General features: G+C 37.7%; 2 protein-coding genes across 2 annotated transcripts in view; both read right to left on the reverse strand.

Moving 5' to 3' along the window:
* The window catches only part of LOC119421119 (fas-binding factor 1 homolog), a 24,212-nt gene extending 5,610 nt beyond the window's left edge, over positions 1-18,602 (reverse strand). Inside the window, 21 exon segments of the mRNA XM_037688514.1 lie at positions 476-583; positions 747-953; positions 1,085-1,185; positions 1,276-1,401; positions 1,489-1,536; positions 1,619-1,668; positions 2,838-2,884; positions 3,333-3,398; positions 4,813-5,244; positions 5,331-5,424; positions 5,500-5,624; positions 5,788-5,917; positions 5,997-6,105; positions 9,566-9,642; positions 9,736-9,816; positions 9,917-10,058; positions 10,163-10,213; positions 10,302-10,371; positions 10,461-10,506; positions 10,613-10,660; positions 18,518-18,602. Coding sequence (XP_037544442.1) covers positions 476-583; positions 747-953; positions 1,085-1,185; positions 1,276-1,401; positions 1,489-1,536; positions 1,619-1,668; positions 2,838-2,884; positions 3,333-3,398; positions 4,813-5,244; positions 5,331-5,424; positions 5,500-5,624; positions 5,788-5,917; positions 5,997-6,105; positions 9,566-9,642; positions 9,736-9,816; positions 9,917-10,058; positions 10,163-10,213; positions 10,302-10,371; positions 10,461-10,506; positions 10,613-10,660; positions 18,518-18,602 — 2,243 coding nt within the window.
* Positions 18,603-22,679: 4,077 nt separating this feature from the next.
* LOC119421568 (cytoglobin-1) overlaps positions 22,680-25,008 on the reverse strand; it is a 95,902-nt gene continuing 93,573 nt past the window's right edge. Inside the window, exon 4 of the mRNA XM_037688913.1 lies at positions 22,680-23,256. Within this exon, the coding sequence (XP_037544841.1) occupies positions 23,092-23,256 (165 nt within the window). The 3' untranslated portion in view covers positions 22,680-23,091. The remainder of the gene's footprint in view (positions 23,257-25,008) is intronic.

Consider the following 25,008-nt stretch of genomic DNA (forward strand, 5'->3'; position numbering starts at 1 on the left):
GGGGGGGCAGGCAGTGTATGATGAGATGAAGTTTTATTGTCTGAAAACATCCAGGAGGCACCAATTAGCTGCTCTGTCTGAAGCCATTATTTCCAATCTTAAAACGGGAAAACCATGATAACAAGCATTAGGAATGAGCGGCTGCCTGGTTCCTGTTGGTGTCTTTAGTTATGAATGGAAGAACGTGGCAGGAAACTGATTGGAGCAGCTTCCACCCTGATGCTGTGAAGGTGAAAGATCTCAGTCAGAAGGAAAGCTGTAGATGCCTTATATTCAACCTCCCAGATTGCATTGAGGGGTGTTAGCTTCAACTTTTCGAATAGTGTAAGAAGTTCAGTCATTTTGAGTCAAGTTGTTGTTGAGGTGGTTTGAGGAGAGGAAGGTTTGTGAATCTCTGCCAAGAGTCTAGCACCCACTCCTGGATACAGACGATACACGTGAACGTTTATCTTGTTGCTCTTTGATGCAGACTCACCTGGTGTGAGACGTTGCACTTGTAACAGCATCTATCTCTTCATCCTTTAGCCTCTTCAGTCTCTGAAGCTGATCCTCGTGGTCTGTTTTCATCTCCAGGATAGACTTCCTTGATTAGAAGGAACGATTAAAATGTTCAAATCGTGAGCTGAACTTCACGAGTTAATTACAGGTCAGGCTGGTTTATTTAAATCAGACCTTTTTGTTCTGAACTAAGAAGTATTAGCAGCGATTGTTATTGTTTTACAGTCAGTCTTTTTTCCCAGGTTTACCTCTGGAGGTCTCGGAGCCTCTCCACCTCACGGTCTCGGTCCTGCTGGGCTTGGGCCAGCTTTCGATGGTACTGAGCCTGCAGCTCGGAGCGCTCCTGCTCAGCCAATCGTGTTAACGCGGCTAGTCGTTCCATCAGCTCCTCACACTCGAGCCGCGCTCGCGTCTCTCTCTGGGCTGCCGACTCCTCCAGCAGCTTCACACGAGTCCTGGAACGACACACAAACAGTGTTTTTCAACCTTGCATGCTCACAGATGCTACTGTAAGCACAGAGATATATAAATGAGAGCATCTGAACGAGGAAACTGCACATTTATATGTCATCAAAGAGTGAATTACTTCTGTGTGCCCTCCAGGAGCTCCACTTCCTGCCTATGCCGCTGTTGGATATTCTCAAACATCATTTGGCTTTGGTCTCGCTCTAGCTTCAGTATCTTTACCTGGATTACAAAACATTGTTTTTAATAAAGACAAATTAATAAAAGGAACAAAAAGAGTTAAAGTGAAGTCAAATTGTATCCCCTGCTTACCTGTCCCTCCAACTGGATAATCCGGGCCTGTAAAAGCTGCTGATCTCCATGTTGTTGTTCTTTAAGTTTCTGCAGGACCCCCGCATCAACAACCGCCCCTTGGCCCAGCAACTGAGTCTGCATCATCTTTGGAGGAAGAGAAACCAAAAATAATCCAAGTGAATATTCAGATGATCAAAAACTTCAAGTGGAAAAGTTAAAGTTCATCCTGACCTGCTGCTGTAGAAGCAGCTGCTGCAGACTGTCTGCTGGCAGGGACACCTGCTCTGGAGAATGGACATTAAAACACTCTATTATCATTTATGACAGTGAGATTTTTTTTATTTAAAAACAGGAACAGCACCTGTATTGGGGCTGCAGCTGATGAGCTTGGTGTTTGCTGTTGTTGTGGAACTGCAAAAAAAAAAAAAAAAAAAATCAAACAAAGGCTCAGATGACTAGAGAAATTGCATTTACTGCTAAAATGCAGTGTGAATGTTTACTGCTGCAGAACTTGCTGAAAACAGCTGAAATTAGCTAAAAACATGCTGAAATGTAGCTGAAATGGAAGAACAAGCCTACTGTAAGATAGCAGAAGAAAGTAGAAAGAACACATATTTGCTGAATATGTGAATACGTCTTTAAATAAACAGAAATTAGCACAAAAATGAGAAAATTAGACAAAAAAGGGCTGAAATTAACAAAGAAAAATTGCTGAAAAGGCAGAAAGAAGTTTAATCTGCCAGAAGGAAGCGGAAGGAGCTGAAATGAGCTTAAAAAAGTGGAATTAGCTGGAAATGCTAAATTTAACACAAAACAGCTAAAAACTTGCTGAAACAGCATAAAAAGCTGAAACTAGCAGAAAGAAGTTAAATAGGCTGAAAGTAAGTAGCAGAAATCCCCAAGAAAAACTTTAATTTATCTGAAAACACCTAAAATTAGCTAAAAAAATGCTTAAAAAAAGTGGCTGAAAAAGTAGAATAAACTTAAATTAGCAGAAGAAAGCAAAAAAAACCATGTTTGCCCAGTTAGGTTGAAAGAAGCAGAAATGAGCACAAAAAGTGGAAATTCTCTTTAAAAACTTGAAATTTGCTAAATGAAACAGCTGAAAAGTAGCAAAAAAATCTGAAGGAAGCTTAAATTACGAGAAGGAAGTGGAGGGAGGAATAGCTTGAAAGCTGCGGGTAGAGAATCACACCGAAAAAACGTAAGGAAGAAAAATGGATCACAACAATGAAAATGATGAAGACGAATGCTTCATAAGCATAAACACAATAAATATCAAAGGACAGAAAGATAGTTTATTTTGTTCACAAGAATAAAATCCTATAAAACATTGGTCCAGACAGTGTAGAAGGCAAAGAGCCAGAAAATGGTGAGTATTGCTGGAGTTTACAGGGAACAACCTTAATGACAATTTAGAAACTAGGATTATACATCAGCATGAGGTCTGAGTGTGAAAAATTAAATATTATGATGCAAAAATGTCCCAAAAAGCAGAAGACTTTACTTAAATACGGAGTGGTTTTGGACACATGGATGTGGACTGATCTATTCTTGAACCAGTATGAGTTGTAGAATACCTTCACTGGGCCGCTCCTCTCTGACTGGAGTGGAATGAGCTGCAGGACTGGGAAAAGAAAATTTTACATCACTAAATGTTTACAAAATGATGATTTTACAAAACGTAGCACGGTGGTGCAACTGGTAGAGCTGCTGCCTCTCAGCGAGCAGGACCCCGGTTCAAATCCCGGTCCGGGGGCCTTTCTGGGTGGAGTTTGCATGTTCTCTCTGTGCATGCGTGTGTTTTCTCCTGATACTCCGGTTTCCTCCCACAGACCAAAAACATGCATGTTAGGCTGATTGGTAACTCTGAATTGTCTCTAAATGTGAGTGAGAGGTTGTTTGTCTCGTTTGTCTCTATGTGTCCCTGTGATGGACTTGCGACCCGTCCAGGGTGTACCCCGCCCCTCGCACAGTGATTGCTGGACATGGGCACCAGCGACCCCCGTGACCCAAAATGGAAGAAGCGGGTAAAAGATAATGGATGGATGGATTTTACTAAACAAAGATCTTACCGTGGCTCGTTGATGAATGGAAGTGCGTCTTCTTTGTCTCTTGGAATGTTAGATGTGACTTGGTTACTGAAAATAAGATCATTTTATCATTAATTAACACAAAACATGTCTTTCTGTCATATTTGTGTGAATGTTCCTGAAGCATTCACTTTACTGTGATCCATTATTCTTCTGTACGTTTTTCTGCATCTTTCTCCTTTCTCTTTTTTTTTGGTGTTATTTCAATAAATCATAAATCAAAACGTTCAGCTCTTTCAGCAACAATCCTGCTATGACTTTTGGTATTGGTGCAACTTTGGCTTTTTGAAATATTTAGCCTTTTCTGACATTTTTTTTTCTCATAGTAAATGAATTGAGCTCATTTTACATACTTCAAATCTTTACATGTGTTTACAAACTTTTACTGCTCTTTTCACATTTTGTTCTGGTTCAGCTTCTTTCAGCTTCCTTGTGCAAAAAAACCCCAGCTACTTTAAGCTACTTTTTAGCCGTTTTGTGCTCCTTTCAGATTTTTTCTGCTAACTACAACATTTTTGTGCTTCTTCTAACTTATTTCTGCTAATTTCAGCTTATTATGCTCCTTTCAGCATATTTATGCAAGCTTCAGCTTTTTTCTGCTATTTCAGCTACTATTTAGCTGTTTTATGCTAATTTTAGCTTTTTCAACTACAGTATTTCCAAATTTTTTGCACTCATTTAAACTTTTTCATCCTAATTCAGCAAAAAATATGCTTGTTTTTTCCACTTCCTTCTGGTAATTTAAGCTTCTTTCTGCTTTTTTAAGCTACTGGTACTTTTCAGATGGTTTTTTTTGTGTGCTAATTTCAGCTTTTTTCAGATAATTTCCACTTTTTTTGTTCATTTCTGCTTCTTTCAACCTAATTAGGCGAATATGTTCCTTCTGCCAATTTAAGCTTGTTCTACCTTTTCAGCTATGTTTTCAGCATTTGTTAGCTAATTCCATCCGTTTTCAGATAATTTCACGTTTTGTGTGGTAACTTCTGCTACTTTCAGTTTAATTAATTTATTTTTGCCAATTTCAGCTTGTTATGCTCCTTTCAGCTTATTTCTGCTAGTTTCAGTTATTTCAGCTATTATTTAGCTGTTTCATGCCATGTTTAGCTTTTTCAGCTAATTCCACATTTTTCGAGCTCCTTCCACTTCTTTCTGGTAGTTTAAGCTTTTTTCTGCCTTTTCAGCGATCTGTCAGCTATTACCAATTTCAGCCTTTTTTTAAGCAAATTTCCTAGTTTTTTGATCATTTCTGCTTATTAAACCTAATTCAGCAAATATGTGTTCTTTCTGCTTTCTTCTGCTAATTTAGGCTTGTTCTTCCGTTTCAGCTAAAATTAAGCATGTTTTTTCACTAATTTCAGCTGTTTTCCAGCAAGTTCTTCAGCAACAAGCATCCACATTGTATTTTCACAGGAAATGCAATCTCTCTAGGTATCTTTGTTCTTGTGTGAGTTTTTCACAGTACCTAACAGCTGAATCAACCCCCAACGAGTCCTCCAGTGTGGACATTTTTGTCTCTGTGTTTGACACCGACAGAGCCTTCTTCCTGCTTAGCGCCCCTGCTAACCAGTCATCCTCCTCTTCATCACTCCTCCTCTGGGTTTTAGGAGCCTCTGATTTGCTCTGTTCCGACTCAGGTCGGACGTCCGCTGCCGTTTTCCCAAGAGAAGTGGACTGACTCCCAGTTAAAGAAGGTTTTCTCTCTAACGCAGAAGAGGAGAGGACTTTTGGAGCTTCTGCTGATGCTTTCATCTCTTTGGGACCTCCCAAATATTCAGATTTGTTGTTTGTTCTGAGGCCGAGCCAGTCGGCCGAGTTGCGGTGCCGACTGGGAGTGGGGGTGGTGGGTTTTGGTTTCTTCTCTAAAGTGGAGAGGCTGACATCCTCTGTGGAAAATCTGATCCCAAGAAAAAAAAAAAAACATCTGTTTGTTTACTTAACACATGAAAACAAGTGACAAAAAGCCATCGAGTTTGGACCCACCTGACAGACTGGCGGCGGGACTGGCGGCCCTCAGAAGCGGAACCCATCGTGGGCTGATACGACCCGAAGGTTAAGCCATCGTCTAATAGCGTCTCTGATGAACGTTAATAAACTATTTTATAACATTTGCAACAATTATCCTAAAAACTAAAGCACAAAGTTCTATCACCTTTCACACTTGAGTTCTTTTCTCGGGACCTCTCAGCCGTGGAGGGTCTCTCCAGAAGACGTGCTGAAGTGAAACTCTCCAGAATGTCACTGATTCTTGTTTGAGGTCTCTGAAGGGTCTCGCCTCTGAGAGAAATACAAAACAGAGAAATAAAAGAATGTTAAAAGCACGGAACGTTGATGAGTTTGAAAAAAACATCTACAACTTGTTCTTAGCTGCGCACCAAAGACCAAAGAACAAAGTAATCGTTCGTTATGTGAGAAATTAAAATGGTGCCGACAACTTTACTTTTCATTTGAAGACAATAAAGAAGTCTTATTTTTCTTGGGATTGTTTGTATCTCGGTCAAATCCAAGTTCATTTATTAGGTCGTCCGTGCCATCGTCAAATGTGAACACGTCTTTTCTGGACGTCTTTGCTGTTGAAGAAAAGAGAACATTCAGTGTTTGGTGAATACTTGTGAAAAAAAGGAACTCTTGGAAGGTTTATGGGTTTACGCGTTTCGTTCTTCGGGTTTGGAGATGCTGATGGAAATGGTTTTTCAGGCTTGGTCTGTTCAGGTTTAGATTCAGGCCCAGTTTCTTCTGGAAGCAGATCATCAAGCGACTTGTCAAAACCTGAAGACGTAAACAGATTCCACTTTAGAGCGCTGGAGCTCTTTAAAGACAAAACACCTGACTATCATAGGAAAGTTTGAGTTTTATCCTTTATTCATGTTTTAGACGCTACTAAGCGAGAAAAAGAATGAACTTGTTTTTTATCCGTTCTATGAAAATTATTTTTTGTATAATTTTAAATGTAGAGAATGGAAAAGGAACTCCTAGCACCATAAAAAAGTTCAACTCTATTAACCTTTAATGAAGTTTGTCTAATGTTAGTGATTTGAGATAACAAACAGCAAAGAAACTAATGCCAAAGTCAACAGTTCAGGTAAAGTTGGGAACAATTTAGCAGCAGAAACCCTGAGTTTCTCCTACAGGTCTTGGAAGCCTGGACCTGTTTGTAAATTCTTGTGTAAAAGAACTGACGGTGATTTTTAATTCTAATTTTAATCTTGAGAAAATAATTAGTTCTTTAGTAAAGAGAGCATTTTTTTTTATTTTTTTATTGAGACTGAAATAGTTTTTATCCTACAACAGTGTTCAACAGTTTATTCACGCTTTTGTTTCCGCCCAACTCAATGATTGTAACTCTGTGTGTTGTGTTCGTTGGTCCGGCCTCTCGTGACTGCAGTTAGTTTAGAACGCTTCTTTTGACACAAATTAAAAAGTGTGAACATTCAGAGCTCTACGGTGCTCGCTTCGCTTCCTTGGGCTCTTCTTTGTTTAAGAATTGATTTTAAGGCCCTGAACAAACAGGCTCCTGTGGATCTGTTAGACCGCCTGAAGCCTTATGGCCCCCAGATCCTTTTGATCTAATAGAATGAATGTTTATGAAGCATTCACACAATTGTGATCCATTTTTCTTCTGTACGTTTTTCAGCATCTTTCTCGTTCCACAATTTTTGTGCTGTTTCAACAAATCATTTATCAAAACATTCAGCTCTTTCAGGAGAAAGGTGCTATGACTTTTGGTATTGGTGCAACTTTAGCTTTTTGAAATATTTAGCCTTTTCTGCCACTTTTTCCTCATAGAAAATTAATTGAGCTTATTTTACATCCTTCAAAATTCTTTAGATGTGTTTACAAACTTTTACTGCTCCTTTCACATTTTGTTCTGGTTCAGCTTCTTTCAGCTTCCTTGTGCAAATTTAAACTTTTTTCAGCTACTTTTAGCTAATTTCAGCTTTTTTTTTCAGCTGTTTTGTGCTTCTTTCAGGATCTTTCTGCTAACAACAAAATTTTTGTGCTTCTTCTAACTTCTTTCTGTTACTTTCAGCTTGTTATGCTCCTTTCAACTTATTTATGCAAGCTTCAACATTTTCTTCTATTTCAGCTACTATTTAGCTGTTGTATGCTAATTTTAGCTTTTTCTGCTAATTCCATAAATTTTGCACTCTTTTCAGCCTAATTCAGCAAAACTGTGCTCCCTCTACTTCCTTCTGGTAATTTAAGCTTCTTTCTGATTTTTAAGCAAATTTTTAGCTGTTTTTTTTGCTAATTTCAACTTTTTTCAGATAATGTCCATATCTTCCAGCTTTTTTCTCCTAGTTTCAGATTTTCTGTTCTTTTAGCTAGTATTTAGCTCCTGATGCTAACTATAGCCTTTTCAGCTAATTCCACGTTTTCTGAACTCGTTTCAGTTCTCTCTGCTTCCTTCTGGTAGTTAAAGCTTCTTTTTGCCTTTTCAACTACATTTCAGCTATTTTTTTAGTTAATTTCCTAATTTTTGTGCTAATTTCTGCTCATTTAAACTTAATTCAGCAAATATGTGTTCTTTCTTCTGCTAATTTAGGTTTGTTCTTCCACTTTATCTACATTTCAGCACGTTTTTTTAAGCTAATTTTAGCTGTTTTTCAACAAGTTCTTCTGCAATAAGCATTCACACTGCATGTTTGCGGGACATGCAATTTCTATAGTGATTATTTGCTTTTAGTTGTCCTGAGGTCCACGCTGGTCCTCAGAGGTGATCTGGTGTTTTCTGTTGTAGCTCCTGTGGAAGCAGCTGCCTCTTCACATCAGGCAGGCTTCAACTCTTTGTGTTTTTAAGTCTCATCTTAAAACACATTTAAACACACCAGATTTTTTTATGCAGAATTTCTTTGCTCTATTTTATTAATTTAATTTTGCATTTAGTCTTTTTTACTGTTTTTTTGCTTTTGAACTACTGTTGTAAAACTATAGTTTTGTGTGCAACGCTTCGGCTGATGGTCGTTGTTTTTAAATGTGCTCTACGAACAAAGTGGATTTCATTTAGAGACCAACTGAATGATCTAAAAATGAGAAATGTCTGAAGGAAAGGTTTGTAAAAAGTTAAAGATTAAGAAAAGAGGACAGCTGCTACAAAAGGAGAATAATCCTCAAAATCCAGATTGCCTCAAGAAGTGTTGGGTGAGAATCTGTAGCTAAACGTTTGAAGATCAGGGCAGCTCAAGTCTTGCATGTTTGTAGTATTTTTTACAGCTTTATCTAGAATTTTCTATTGGTGAAAAATGTTAAAGTCTGTAAATATTTCTCCAGAAACTGATCAAAAACATGATATGAGCGTGGAGAATTTTGGCTTAACACACAAACACTCCTTTGGAACGAACGTCTAGTTTTAATTGATGGCAAACAGTTTCCAGGACGTAAATAATTATTACAAAATGTTTCCATTTGATTTGACGTTCCAGCTTCAGAGCATATGCTGCTCTGTGAGTCCATCCTTCAACCCCCACCACCCAACGTTAGAAAAGTGAGTGAAACCACCTGGAAGTGTTCACATTTTAATAATTTATTGTTACAATATTTCTGTTGGGTGATGATTTATAGAAACTATTCAATGAAGATCTTCAGGATCTGAACTGAGAAAACATTTGGCTCAGTCAAATATTTGACCTGTCAGATCACTTACTACAAAATGGATTACAAGGCTTACCTTGCATCTTCCTGTAAAATGTAAACTAATAAATGTTCAATATAAAAATAAAAAAAAAACTAGCACTTTTTGGTATTTTGTCCTAAAGTTGATGATTTGTGAACGAGTTGTCAGTTTTAACGGATATCAAAGTTCTGCAAACATGCCGTTACGTCTGAATTTGATCTTGAAAATAAATCAACAGAAAACGATAACGTTGGGTTCTGCGGCTTCTCTCTTTATTTTCTCTCTAATAAAACCAGAGTTATGCCTGAAATATAAAATAAGTTTTCTCTAACTAGATATGCCATTATTCGGATAGCAGTCGATGAACCACTAAAGGACCAATCACACCTGGGTCATCATCTGATCCAGCTGTTAGCTTCAGGCAGATGTTACCGATCTATTAAATCCAGAGCTATAAGACTCACAAACAGCTTCTTTCTTAACGAAGTAACACAAAACAGTTCCTTTGACTATCTGACCTAACTAAATTTGATTGTTTGCTTTTGCATGTGCCAGGAAGTTGTTTTATAAATACATGTGTGATTGTGTCCCCACCCACACACACACATATATACATATCTGCTCATGTACCTTTGACATCTGATGCCTGACCAGGATGTTCATCGTCCCGTTCACTTTTATCTGAGTATAAGTTTAAAGACAAGCAGTGAGTTAACACATTCACCTTTCGTGTTAGGTTATAAAAAGCTAAATGTGACAGTGAGGATCTCTCACCGACGAAAGTGAACTTCTTGTAGCTGCGCACTGCGGATGAAGGAGTGGAGTTTGGCTTCTTTCCTCCTCCTGCAGCTTCATCTGAATGTAAAAAGGAAGCAGGCAAACCCTAGTCTGATTCAAAGCTGGAAGAAAAGTGAAGCAAATAACGAGAAAGGGTTTCACGCAAGAACAGAATTACCTGTTCCTTCTGGATTCTCAGGACTTTTTAAGGGAGTGGAGTCTTTCTTTAAACCTCCAGGAGCAAATGATTTTGTTTGTGCAGGAGCTGCATTGCTTCTTTTCTTTGATGAAAAGAGGTCAGCCTCCATATCATCCATGTCCTGGGTAAAACAAACAAAAAAAAAACAACAGTTTGGTGAATTAAAACCACATGCTGCATGATAACAGTAGATGTGTTACTTTTGCACATTTCATAATGATCAACCTTCAAGTCCTTCAGCATGTCACTGGGATCAGCTGCTGAGACGTCAGAGTCCTTAACCAGGAACAAAACGACAAAATAAATTGAAGAACAGAATAATATAAAAAAAGAAACCTAAGAAGTGCTCTGTTTCACATCATACCTCAAAGTCCAAACCATCGTTCTTTACCACCTCTGCCAAGACACTGAACATCTTGTCAGAGGGAGACGAGCTGGAAAAGAAGCAGAGTTTTGTTCACAAGAAGAGGAGACGTCAGATTTATTGTTTGTGGCGCACAACTCCTAAATTTGATCAACTTACGGGTTTAGTAGTCCACCGCGAGTTCTTTTTGACCACACCGACTGTTCTGGAGAACAAACAAATAAAAAAAAAATAACACAATAATAAATATTAGCAACATTATGATGTTCAGATTACTGTTCAGCTTCCAAAACAAATAAAACCACACTTACTTTCATCATCTAACAAGCTATCAAGCAAATCATCATCTCCAAACAGGCCTGGAGGAAAATCATAAAAATATACATTTAGCAGGGCTTTGAATATTTTACTGAAGCTAAAACAGCTTTGTCTCTGTAAATGAAATATTGCTTTTACTTGATGACTGCATATTTAAAACACAACTCCCCAGTAAACATTTCGTAAACATTACTTTAAATAGTACATTTGTGCACTGGGCACTGTTTGAAAGGTTTTTGGTCTCAGGTTGTCAGTTCAGGTTAAATTCAATTCAATTCAATTCAAAAATACTTTATTAATCCCAAAGGGAAATTATTTGTTGTTGTAACTTGTTATCCTCGTTTAATTAAGAGATGTTATAGATACTGATGGCTGTAGGCAGGAAGGATCTCTCATAAAGGTCCATCCCACAGTGGATCCTAAGAAACTGGCTGAAGATGCCGTCTGATCCGTCCACCCAGATTCGGCTGGCCTCTCGGTTCCCCCGTGCTGTAGGACCGCCCAAATGTCAGGCAGAACTCCTCCCAGAGCGATGGCCACTCCTCCCAGCAGTCTGCAGAGCTCCTCGTCACTGCGGACAGCCAACTGTAGTTGCCGAGGGACGATCTTGTCCTTCCGCTGTCATGAGCCTGTTTCCTGCTAGTTCCATGATCTCAGTGGTCAGGCACTCGAGCACAGCTGGCAGGTAGATGAGAATGTGTCCACAGAACATCCTTTTCAACTCATTTGAGATTTGGGGCTGTAGTTGAGATATTATTTGAGCTTTTGAGATGTTAATCAGCTGCTGTTGTTGTAGAAAACTGCCTTGTTGCCATGGTTACGCATCATAACAAATGTCCAAAACTAAAAAAGTTTCAGTAAAGATCCTTCCAGCTGCACAGCATCTGATACCAGAGGAAACAATCATCCAAAAAATGTGATTTACATCCAGAAAAAGAGGAATTAAAGTTTCCAAAAGCAAAATCTCAGAATGAAAGTAACAGAGCTGCTCCAACATGCAGCCACCTTGAGCGGCGCAATTCTACAACTCAATAAATATAAATAATATTTATATATAATCAAGAATAATAAATAAAGATATAAATAATAAAGAGGGGAATTTATTTGATTTAAACAACTGTCTGTGAAACAAACTATTTTTCAATAGTACTTTCTGACCCAGGTCATCTTGTCATATGGAAGCCCATATTTAACTTCAAAATATTTCACAATAATTTCACTTTAAACTTAAAATTATTGTTCCAAATGCAATATATTTCTTGGTGTTATGTTATTTGTTTACAAATGCATAAAACAAACGATAACAAAAACAAAACAAAACTGAAATATCCCTTAAATATCCCTGCAGGGACTTACTCTTGGAGGCTGTGGTGTTCGGCTTTGTTGGCTGCAGAATGACAGAGAAAATTATTACTTTCATTCACTTGCAATACGTATGAAGCTCGTACTTTACAACAATAATTATACCTTTCACAAATACGAAATACTTAAAACATGTTTTAACTGTAAAAAAATATATATATCTGACAGTTTCACTCACCATAATGAATCTTTTGGCTCGAAGGTTTGAGGGATGCTAACAAGCTAACGCTAGCTAAATCTGTTCAGGCGTCTCCGGTCTCCAATGGTAACCGCGCAGCTAGGCTAGTTAGTTAGCATTTGCTTCATGCTGAAAATACAAAACTACTGTAGCCAGCAGGTTTGTTGAAAATGAAGGTAAATTAATACGATTTTACATCTATACCTGTCTTTAGCTCTTAGCGTGTTGTTCAATAAACTTCAACCTAGCAAAGGGTAAAGTAACCACACCGCACAGTTACAGTACTACCTTCGTTAGCCTTCTTGGACAACTGAACTAATTCAGCCTTTGAGCTCAAAGTTCACGATTTCATTTACTTAAAGCTGAGCACAAGAGAGTAAAAACAAAATCTTCGGTCCCTTGCTTGGACCTCTACAACAGAAGAACGAACCGATAAACCGTTTATTTCCTGTTTATAGTTCGAGGTGCATTGTGGGCAGTGTAGTTTAAAAAAACTTTTAGCAACACATATACAGAAATAGACGCGGTTTAATTTGGATTGTACCTGTCACCTGAAAGAAAAATAAATTTGCATACCATTTGGCATCTTAATTTTATTTAAAAAAAAGTTAGATTTACTGGGACATTTGACCACCAGGGGGCAGCAAAACGTTAACTAATCAGTCGTAGAAAAATGAACTGCAGAATGAATTATTAATAATTAAGACTGTTGTCAATGAGGTCAATCTCTGCCTGATTTTGCACTTTGAAGTGTCTGAATTCAAGGTAAGTTATCCATCTTGTGTTTGATAACCGTGCTGTAAAATGAAAAATGGAAAGCAACTGCAATGTGCTTTTTAAAATCATATTCAAATCATAAGAGTTTAATCTCAAACCTTCCAGCTGGTAGGTGTTCACGTTTTCTCCCCCAAAAAACGCAGAATTCTGCCACAATTTAATAAAAATGGTATCAACCATCATAAAACATGCTTATTTGTATGGCTGTCTTTTCCCAAAATCTATCATGCACCAACGTCCAAATTGTACAGAAGTGTGCATAAAGTAATTGTTGGAAATGCATCGACAACTGATTAACTTTTGGAGTCAACTTCATTTAGGATGGCCACTGCATCCTTAAACAGGAATGCTAGGCCTTTAATCAAGTGTTGGAATCAATGAAATGTGTGCAAACATTACATTTTTTCTCAATATCCTCGCGTTTATCTTTGTCTCCAAACAAAGATTTGTTTGCAGAACATGGTTATGCAAACAAATCTGTTTAAAACATCTGGCTAGAAACACGCAGCGGCTTTGCTTAAGTGCTGCTGGCAATCAGAAGGAACGTTCTTAATGTGACAGTGTTTCTTTAAGAGTTGCTCCACATTTCAGCTTCATATTGGACAAATTCAACAGAACAATGTTCTGATTATTATAAAGTTTTCCATTTTTTTGTTGATGTAGTTGACATTTCAAATGTGGCGTACCATTTCATAGATTCACAGCAGGCAAAAAATAATAATAATGTCATGATGCAAATATCAGACTAGGTCTCATTTAAAATGATTCCTATTAAATGACAAAAACAAGTCATTACCATTCAGTAGCACACAAATATTTTATTGAGTTTTACATTTTGAGAAGCACATATTGTAAATATGTAAGGTTCACAGGATGGCTCTACTTGCCACATTCATCTTAAGACATAACTTCAACCTTTATCAGGACACTTAGTCAAAGCGCTTTCCTCTTTAATGCATGCATTTAACAGAAAACCTTCAATATGTGAAAAGAAAAAGAAAAAAAAACCAGAATCAATGTGTTCTTGTGGCATTTTATTTTTTTTTTTACATCGCTGAGGCACATTTTTGTCTCATGAAACAGTACACGTAATGTTTATTTACAGCCTACTTTATTTTGGAAGTCTATGTGTTTTATATAATTGAGTTTGAATTCAAATTTGCTTTGCTTTGGATTCATTTAGGCTACAACAAAGATTTAAAGAAGGCGTATTCATTTTTTTTCTGTATGGTAACCCAGAATCACTCCATCCATCCATTTTCTTTACCCGTTTATTCCATTTTGGGTCACGGGGGTCGCTGGTGCCCATGTCCAGCAATCACTGTGCGAGGGGCGGGGGACACCCTGGACGGGTCGCAAGTCCATCACAGGGACACATAGAGACAAACGAGACAAACAACCATTCACTCTCTCACTCACACCTAGGGACAATTTAGAGTTACCAATCAGCCTAACATGCATGTTTTTGGTGTGTAAAAATAAAACCAAAATGTCTAATTTATTGTTATTGAAAATAAGCCCCCCCCCACCCCCCAGATTGTACCTTGTAGCAGCACGCCCAGGCATCTGCTGTGTGAAACGCCAAGAGGTAATGTGTTAAAGGTTTCTCTTAAGAAATCTCTTTCAGATCATGATTTACAGCCCTCTAAAAGGTTGCACAAGTTCAGTGTTTGGTGATGAAACCTTTGACTAGCAGATCACTTGAATTCAACCAGCAACTGTGTTGATAAAATCCACTCAAGTGCCACCAGAAGGAACTGACTTTTATTTTGAAAAACATCAATGCGGCACCTTCCCACACAGTGTTTTGGAGTTATGTAGAAGTGGAGACGTGTTTAGTAGTTCTGTACAGCAGACCTAAGTTTATCCTACATTTTAGTTATCAGCTTGGCAGATTCTTTTTCTGAATCAGCATGCAGACTTGCAGCATGAGAGAGAAGGGCTCAAGTTTGAAAGCTGAGCCTATGAAAACAAAATAATAGGCCTGGACAACAATCGACACGTCTTAACAGTGATGCAGACTCTGTGTCTGTTTGACTTTCTGTCTGTCTGTTAGCCAAATAACTCATGAACCAGTGAATGCATTTTAAAGAAATCTTCAGAACACAATCACTGAATGTAACTAATTTACTTTTGGATGCCTGCTGCAATTAACTGATCCTATCAAACACAGCTCAGACAGTTTTACGCAGTTTGAGATAAATTTTGGAGTGGTAGTAGCTGAGACTGATCCCCAACAAAACTGAGTGCTAACCGATAGCCGAACAGAAACATGCATTTTTTAAAGGAATGCTAGTTTATTGATTAGAATGTGATGCTCAGTTTGAGTTTGGAACTTTATTACCCTTTTACATGTACAGAAAAATGCACTATTCCCCTTAAGCAAGAAAAACTTGACACGGTTCAAAAGACCTCTTTAAGCCATTACCTCAGGTCAAACATTAAAGTCATAATTCATTTCTAACTCAAACCAAACATGTTGTAAATTCATCATTTGCCAGGTCTGCCCCCTAAATGGAATTACAGGCTGTGTTGACTACATTACAGTTTCCAGTTCCAGCAACAAGAGCATCTGTTGGACATTTGGAGGGGAAGGGTTCTGCAAAACAGACGTCTCTGTTTGCGTAGGCCACCATTTCTCTTTTGTTCCTCGCACTCCCGTGTTGGCGTGAGCTGTCAAGAGCAGATGAATCAGGATCAAAGGTTTTTTGAAGTCTGCAAGAAATAAGTCTTAAGATCAGAGGACACTAGAAAACAGAGGAGAAAATAAATAAATAAATTACATCTCTTCAATTTTATGATGCATTTTATTATAATAATAATGTCATCACATTGTCATCACTGTCAGTTTATGGGGTGCCATTTATAAAGTTACACAGTCAAAAAATTAACAGCATTTTTTTTGGTTTATTTAGCTTTTCATTAAAAAAAAACATTTTTCAAAGTCATATTTTCATCATGTCATTCATACATTTATAAATGTCATAGTTCCAAACTAAATATTTAATGTACAAGCTAAATATTTAGTTTACAAACTAAATGTTTATGTCCAAGATAAATGTTTAATTTACAAACTAAATATTTATCTTGCAAGTTAAATATTTAGTTAGTGAACTAAATATTTAGGTGGGAATTAAATATTTAATTTACAAGCTAAATATTTAATTTCCAAACTAAACATTTAATTTCTAAGCTAAACATTTAATTTCTAAGTTAAATATTTAATGTGCTAACTAAATATTTAGCTTGGACCTAAATATTTATTTTCCAATCTAAACATTTAATTTCCAAAATAAATATTTAATTTGCTAACTTAATATTTAGCTTGTACCTAAAAATGTAGGTTCCAAGCTAAACATTTACTTTCCAAAATAAATATTTTATTTGCTAACTAATGATTTACTTTGTAAATTAAACATTTAGCTTGGACATAAACCTTTAGTTTAACTAAAGATTTACTGTGGAACTAAATATTTAGCTTGCGAACTAAATAGTTAACTTACAAGTTAAGTATTTAGTTTGTAAACTAAATATTTAGCTTGTAAATTAAATATTTAGTTTGGAACTGTGACATTTATAAATGTATGAATAGCATGGTGAAAATATGACTTTGAAAAAAAAAAAGATTTTTTTTTCTTATGAAAGGTTAAATAAACCAAAATACTGCTGCTAATTTTTGACTGCGGAACTTTACAAATGGCACTCTATAGCATTTATTTGAGAAAATGAAGACAAGTGTGCACTAACGTTTAAAGTTGGGAAAAATAAGGAAATAAAAGAACAATGGCACCATGACTCAGCTGAAAACTATTCTCTATAAAGTCATTCAGACAAAAAGTGTAATAAAACACATCAAAGGCCTAAAAGCCATACAAAACCACAAAACTGTGGCTGAGTACAAGTATAAGTATAAGTCCAAAGTAAACTTGAAGGTGTAATATTTGAAACAAGTCCTCAGAGAGATGATGTGTTGTTTTTCTGCTTCTGAATCACACAGTTAGTTTCTGTATGATGAATACTTAAAGCCAGATGTGGGGCAGACGCCTTCAGTCACTTTGTCTTTTTTTGATTTTATGAGTTGCATGCTTGGGTTCTTTCAACATCCTAAATATATAAAACACACAAAAACATCCTGATCCAGTCTCCGTTTGAAATATCCACCAACCTGGAATTTTATCATTACAGAACTATTTTGTTTTCTCCTCAGTGAGAGAGGAGTTCTACATGAGAAATTTCTCCCTCTGCCATGACACTTTAAATAACTCGACAGTTATCTTGACAGATTCAAGTGCATTGATCCAATGTGTGTTTTCGAGCTGTGTCCAAAAGCAAATGCAAGTTATAATTTCTTGTGATTGTGCTATCTGAGCTTACATGTCTGCTTTCAGTCAGGTCAAATAAAGATAAAAAAGTGCCAAGAAAATGTAAACTTCGCATATTTGGTGATGATATATTACAAAGCACAAGCAACTTTGAGAAAGCTCCCCCTCAGCACCTGCGAGTTGAAATGTCAGCTTACACGTTCAAAGTTGATTGGTAAGACAAATCAATTTAAACTTTAGCAATCCTTACGTTAAAATTAGATTTTTTTTTTTATGCCTGAAAATCCATTTTATTGGCATCATCAAAATGTGCAACTTGAATATTTTAGTTCCAGTTAATGATCAAACTAAAGTTACAGTTTGGTTATGAAGCAGTCAACACTATAAACAGTGTTGAATTTGCAAAGTCATTCTAAAAGACTGAATCACTGTGACTCAGCAACACATATTTGCATCTATAAAATAGCTAAGAAGTGCAAAAGTCAGATCAGAGAACTTTGACTTGCATATTAAACCTTAATATGTGTCTATGAAAAATCTATGATTTATATAGCAAGATACATAACTGGAGAAAAAGTTAAGTCCCCAGAGGACAAGGTGTGATGTGGACATAACTTGACTCGAAAGCAGACCAACAGTGGGTATTACAGTAAATGATACAGTTTGCAAGATGCTAATGCAGACATCATAAAGTATAAGTGCTTCAAGGGGAGATAAATAATCCTGGGTAGTTGTTGGAATCAGTAGACAAAAAGTCATCATATACAGAAAATGTATTGTAGACACATTTGATAGCATTTAAAGCACTTGATGGAGTTTGATAGAAGTGGGTTTGCATTTGGCTTGGTGCTTGTATTGTACAATTGCCAAACATGTGCAGCCGTCTGGTTTTGGACCCAAAGGGTGCAGTAAGGTAACTGCACTTGTGAAGGTTCTATTTGTCAAAAATGGACCACACCAATGAAGAATTGTTGCACTGAGTGCCAAACAATACAGAACCAATGATTTGAGCATTTACCATTCAAACCCAGGTATAGGACACCATGTCATTCCATACCGTGTCTCCAGGACTGATAACAGCTGGACTACAGGTTCAGTGTCCCATGCGTAGGCTACCATCAACACCAGAGCAGAGAAGGCTGCGTTTGTAGTGGCGCCATAGCATATAAGTATGGACGGTCCTATATGCATTATTGTAGATGAGCATCAAATGTGTGTTTAGTTGGAAAGAAGGAAGAGTATCATGTCAATAGTGTTACTCATGTGAGGAGCCATTGGGTATGAGGTGGTATAGGTCACCTCTGGTAGTGTCTTTGGAGATCCTGACAGCACTGCCAGTGACATCTTGGGCCTTATACCTTCTGAGATGGCACCCTGCTATGGCCTTACAGCAGGATAGTGCTTGCCCACTCATAGCACATGACTATACGGACTACATGCGTCACGCTGAGTCCCTTCCTTAGCCAGCCAGGTCACACAATCTTTCCCTAATCAAACATGTGGGATTAGCTCGGGCGTCAACTCTGACCCAGTGCCGATTTATCGGATTTAGTGAGCCAGTTACAACAGCTGGAGGACTTTGTTCTGCACTGACATTTTGCTTGTATCCAGATGTGAGAGGCTGAGAAACTCTACTGGCATTGGACCAAGTGAGCTTATACTTCACTGTACAATTGATCTGATGTTGTATTTATTACAGTGCAATCTGATGACATTTTACCATACTTCACCATATTTAATTTCCACCTCTCCGTCTAGGTGCTCAATTTTTTGTCTGGGTATTTTACTCCTGTGTTCAAAGTGTGGTTGCAGGGAGGTAATACATTTATAATAACCAAGCAAAGAGATGACGGATTGTTGTTCTGCCTCTGAATCATTTAGTATTAGCTGAACTTAAAAGCCGAATGTGGGGCAAGCATCTTGGCTCTTCATGCATTTTTGCCTTTGCAACATGCCCTACTGCTCCACTTTTGAGCATGCATCACGGTGTCTGTGTTTTTGTCTTTTGAACTTACCACAGAATGTAAGGATGTTTGCATCTATACTTTATACTGCATACACTTTTTGTTTTTACTAGCCCAAATGTAAATGTGAAGGATTTTGAATAATTCCCAAACATTTTCTGTGTAGAAGTGATTTGTAAAGGCCAAAACTTGCAGAATTTGACAAAAAAAAAAATGCTTAAAGCAGTCTATTTATTAGAATAAGTTTTCATTAGTTTGTTAAGATTTGTTTGTATGTTCTTACCTTGTTGTGATGTCATTCTGGGGTTTCTGTAGTCCCATTGCTCTTTACGTATGGCATTTCCATTTCAGCATCATCTTTCTGTCTACAAATGGAGATAAGTAACGTAATATATCCAGCCATTGTTTTTACCCGCTTCTTCCTTCACAGGTCGCGGGGGTCTTTCACTCTCTCACTCTCACTTAGGGACAATTTAAAGTTACCAGTCAGCCTAACATGCATGTGTTTGGTCGGTGGGAGGAAACCGGAGTAACCAGAGAAAACCCATGCTTGTACAGAGAGAACATGCCAACTTCACCCAGGAAGGTCCCTGACCGGGGATTCGTTCCAGCGACCTTCTTGCTTAGAGGCAACAGCTCTACCAACTGAGCCACAGTACCGCCCTAACGTAATATAACATTTTCAAAATGTTTCATTAAATGTTCTACAACCATCCATCCATCCATCCATGCATGCATCCATCCATCCATCCATCCATGCTTGCATCCATCCATCCATTATCTTTACCTGCTTCTTCCTTTTTGGGTCACGGCGATCATTTTCTACATTCCATTCATTTTTAATTAAAAGTCCAATAAATGAGATTAAGCTTTTTATCCACTCCTAATGGTGTGAGCCAGATGTTCCCGTGGTCTTTGGAGCAATAACCCTGTGTCATTTGATTGCGATTGCTGTGAGAGTGTGTAAGTAGGTCCAGGAGTGGGAAGATTGCACTTTGGGTCAATTAGTAGCCATGAACTTAAGGGCTCTGCTATTTTCTCCTCCATTCAGCTCTCCACTCGAAAGAGCTAGAATACAGGGCCATTATGAAGCCATCCACTTAATCCACACACTGTTGCTTGAGGCGAACCAAAATAACCACAGGGGTAATTTTAAATCAATGGTGCAGACAAGTCTCTCCTTTCTCTTTCACACTTTCTCCCACACATGAGCATCTTCTTTTTTTTTCTCTTCTTTTTTTGTGGTATGTTTTTTTATTTGTACGTGTGAGTGTTCAGAACTAGGTGGAAGCATCTTATATAATTTATACTGCAAACTATTCAACGTTTTTCTTTTTCTAGTCGTAACATCTACAAAATCAAGCCACACTTGATGGCCCACACTAAAATTCACAAATGGGAAAATAAAATCACGAAGATATTTCTAAGTACTCACGGTTGGATTTTGTTGGAGAACCTCTGGCGCAGGATAAGAGCAATTGTGCCGAGGACCATCATGGTTGTGCACATGGTTCTGACCCAAGGATCTCCAGCCCTGGGACTGTCGTTGCTTCAGAGCACAGAAGCTTCTCACCCCATTGAAAGGCTTGAAAGGAACAGTGCATAGTTTGGGCAGTAACCATCAATCTATTCCTGCCTTGGCTTTCACTCATGATTGGGGCAGATTAGCACAAAGGATTAGCCAGGATCAAGGAGCGGGTTGGATCTCGCCAGCAGGGCTACAAGGTAAACAGAGCAGACTGTGCTGCTATTCTAACAACAACCCACATCATATCGTTAGCACGGCACGACAAACCAACCTCTACTTTCTTTGTTGACAAGGAAGGAGACCATTTTGGAAGTATCGCACCAGGGATCCACCAAGACCAGTCAGTGTTAATGTATTTTTGAATGCTACCAATTTACTGGTATTGTTCTCATGCATTTTGCAAAATCTTGGTGTAACTGTGTAGCTCATTGCTGGTGAAGATTCTCAGTCATCCAGGACATGATGAATTCAAAAAGTGTTCAATACAAAAACAACTGGACTTTATTTGTAACAGTAGCACTTTGTAGCTCGTTCAGACTCTTTACACCATGAGTCTAAATTTGCTCCACGAGGGCCAAAGTTCTTTACAGTCAGTGAGTGAAGGGGCCGTTCTTTGCCTTTTGTCCTTACCCATCATTTTGGTCTCAGCCATTTAAGTTCCTTTACAAATTGTTCAATTTTTCAATCGTGTTGGACAACCTTCCACTTTTTTATTGCCTCTTGTAGCAGCTGTAATGATAGGGTGTATATTTTGCATACACTACAAAATCAATTACTGACGCAAAATACTTCCTTGGGAAATGCCTTTTGAAAGGTTTTATTGCTTATCAAGCTTGCTCTTGTAGTGAACAGTGTAGGAGCGTCACTTTTTGAAACTTTTGTCATGGTGGATAAAAACCACCAGTGTCAAGGTGATTTTTGATGTTTCCAGCAGCACCAATATTTAATTTTTATAACACAGTCTACATACAATACAACATTGTTGTCACATGTCAAATTTGTAAACAATCAATTTAAATAGCTATTTTTTTAATTTTCTGTAGAGGCTCTGCTGTAATGCTAATGCTAGCTTTTATATAAACAGTGTCTCTGTGCTCTTCTGTGTCAGTGATTCAGCTAGCAATGTTTCTGTTAGCATCATTGCTGCTACTGTTTGTGTAAAGTTGCTTTAAGGTAAGTAGCAATATATTTTTCTTTTGTCTTAGGTACCACAAGGTAGGGCCACAGTTCCAACAACCCCTCTGTTTTTGTACTAAAGCACATGACGCCAAAAAACAAAAAAACAGATATAGTTTATTTTAAAATCTTTTGTGCACCACTGAGTTAAAGTAAAAAAAAAGGCATTTCGCTTCTCATCCAAGGAGCTTTCTCAATTTGAAGAACAGAGAGTATGGAGTTCGAGTTATTAAGCTAAGCTAAGCTAGATACATATGCAGATTGCCCTGTCAATCCTCACAATAGGAGTTTGTAAAGGGTTCTGTCGTTTGAGTCAGGCTGCAGCAAAGTAAATAATGTGCTAAACTGGGTTTTACTTAAAAAAAAAAAAATTAGTCTACTGGCCCGAATGGAACGACCTCACAGGTCGGAAACGACTTACGAGCCACCAGTTGATGATCACTGATATTGCAGGTGGTACGGTGCAAAGTTCTTCCAGCCTATTTTAAAAAGCACATTACTTATCAGTACAAAGAGGAACTGCAAACAGATAAGCCACTTATACTTAGACCTGCTGACTAAAGCAGAGAATAAGAGAGCACTAGGCCAAGGAATAATAAAGAATCAAGTAAGATTTGGAGCAGACGTAAAATTATTCTACATTTTATTTCAAATTGTACTCATTTACAAATACAAATGTGATTTATAATGAAAAAGTACAATTATCACCATTAACTATTAAAAATTGAGACATTAGTAGTACTGTATCTACCAAAGTGGACACAAGTAAAACACAGATGGATAAGAGGCATCTGTAAAACATTATAATGCTTACAAAGAATCCTGTTTACATTTCAGATTCTACACATTCAGTTAAAGGCACACCCAAAACCAATCTGACCTCTCTTCCACTGTCGAGTCTATGTTTGCACTTTATTTCCCTTCTTTGCTTTGTCCTAAATATGTTAGTCTTCAAAAGAGAACAAATGCAAGAAGAGGAGCTGCTAAGTTATTCTCTTTCTCTTACAAACATGCTGCTAGCTATAAAAGGGCACAGTACTCGCTCCTATTTCTGTATATATTTTTATATATTATCTTATACATAGCCCATGATTATCATAGATTATATTTAAACTGTATTTTCAGATTACAGTCAGTTGATTCTTGGTGTCTGAGGCTAAAGGTTTCAGCCGGTTGAGGCCGACTGTGGCGTCCAGCCCACTTCTTCGTAGACTGCTTTGATGCCGTAGCACAGATTGGCCAAGACTTTGGTCCAAGCTGAGCCCACTTCTGGCGTCACGACCTCTGGGTACTCTTCTCCCAGGACCTCCAGAATCACGCCACTCAGAATCTGAGAGATAAACACGTTCAGATGACCTCAAGTGCATTCAAAACAGTCTAATGTAAGGGAGCAGCTTAACATTAATAATACATTAAAAAGTGATCTGAATCTGTAGGAATTCAAAGTATTAGCAGCTTATCTGGCAAACTTTGTTTTGTTTGTTTGTCTTTTCTTTTACCTAATATGAGGTGAGGTCTCTATATGAGACAGTTCAGATCTTTTAAATTGGAGTTCTGTTGAGAAGTTATGAATAGTTAATATCTTACCTGTTGCAGACCGTACCTCTTTAAATGACCTCAGTTTGGAGAAACTGAGTTTGATTGTGAACAGATTTTTAAAGCTCATGGCTAGAACAAGTAGAGCCACGACCAAAGGGGATTACTGACACAAGACCACAGTCTACTTGGGTCTTAGCCTTGCTCATACTAGCCGTTAGCTTCTCAATGTCCTCAGAATTAAACTCTGCTTATGATACTAATTATTTATATGCTTTTCACAGAACCCTCTTTAAAAGAGTTGAACAATTCTTTTTAAAAGTGCTGCCTCTCATTTCCCACTATTTTGCTCCTTCAGTGGTCGACTGCTGTCCCAGACCTGCTCCACAGCAGATTCAGGAAGTCCATTGTCCCTCAAGCCATCAGACTGTTCAACTCCTTCCCGTTCAGTAAAATGAGAGCCTTGTAAATCTGTGGTACCCCGGACACTTATTTATGAGTATGCATGTATACAATGATCCCCTCACCTATTGCGGGGTTACATTCCAGAGACCCCCACAGTAGATGAAAATCTGCGAAGTAACTGTGTTATGACCTGACTGAAAAATGTTGGATTGTATACCTGGATTATTGAGCATGGACTTGGTTGTTTTCAACCAGTTTGACAAGACTGTCAACAAGGAAGAGGGCCGGTAATGGAGGAGGGGGAGTACCAAAGAGACCATCTTATCACAAGCAGAACTGGTTTGTTCCACTTTGGAGTAAACTGTTGGGGGAAGAATCAGTTTTGTTGTGTGTTCCCTTGACTGATGAAGCCTTCCGGACCGAAGGCGAAACGTTTCAGCACAAAAAAAGAAACTGTCCAGATGACCTGACTGAAAAATGTTAGCTGTGTTATATTTATTTTATTATTTATATATATTTAAGGCTTTATAAACCATTCTTACTCTCTTATAAACACTGTATATGCTTCATATGCTCTTAAACACTTTGGCAATCTCGATGAAGATGATGAAACTGTACAGCATGTACAGTACACACAGTATCAAGAAATGGGTTTAAAAAAACTTGTGGTATAGTAAAGCCACAAAAAGTGAACTGCAATATAGTGTGGGATCATTGACATATACATGTAGCTATATGTATATGTATGCTTAGATGTGTATGTATGTCTACAATACATATTAATCATGAATGTAGTACTTCCTACCACATTGTGCATATGCATATTGTATTTTCCAAATTTGTGTATTCTGCTTCTTTTTTGATTATTTCATTAGTTTTTGCCTCAAATTTTCCCCTATAATTAAAAAGTATCTACCTACCCATCCATCCATCCATCCATCCATCCATCCATCCATCCATCCATCCATCCATCCATCCATCCATCCATCTATCTATCTATCTATCTATCTATCTATCTATCTATCTATCTATCTATCTATCTATCTATCTATCTATCTATCTATCTGTCTGTCTGTCTGTCTGTCTGTCTGTCTGTCTGTCTGTCTGTCTGTCTGTCTGTCTGTCTGTCTGTCTGTCTATC

This window comes from Nematolebias whitei, chromosome 15 (genome assembly GCF_014905685.2).
Source record: "Nematolebias whitei isolate Nwh7 chromosome 15, NemWhi1, whole genome shotgun sequence".
Taxonomy (NCBI): Eukaryota; Metazoa; Chordata; class Actinopteri; order Cyprinodontiformes; family Rivulidae; genus Nematolebias; species Nematolebias whitei.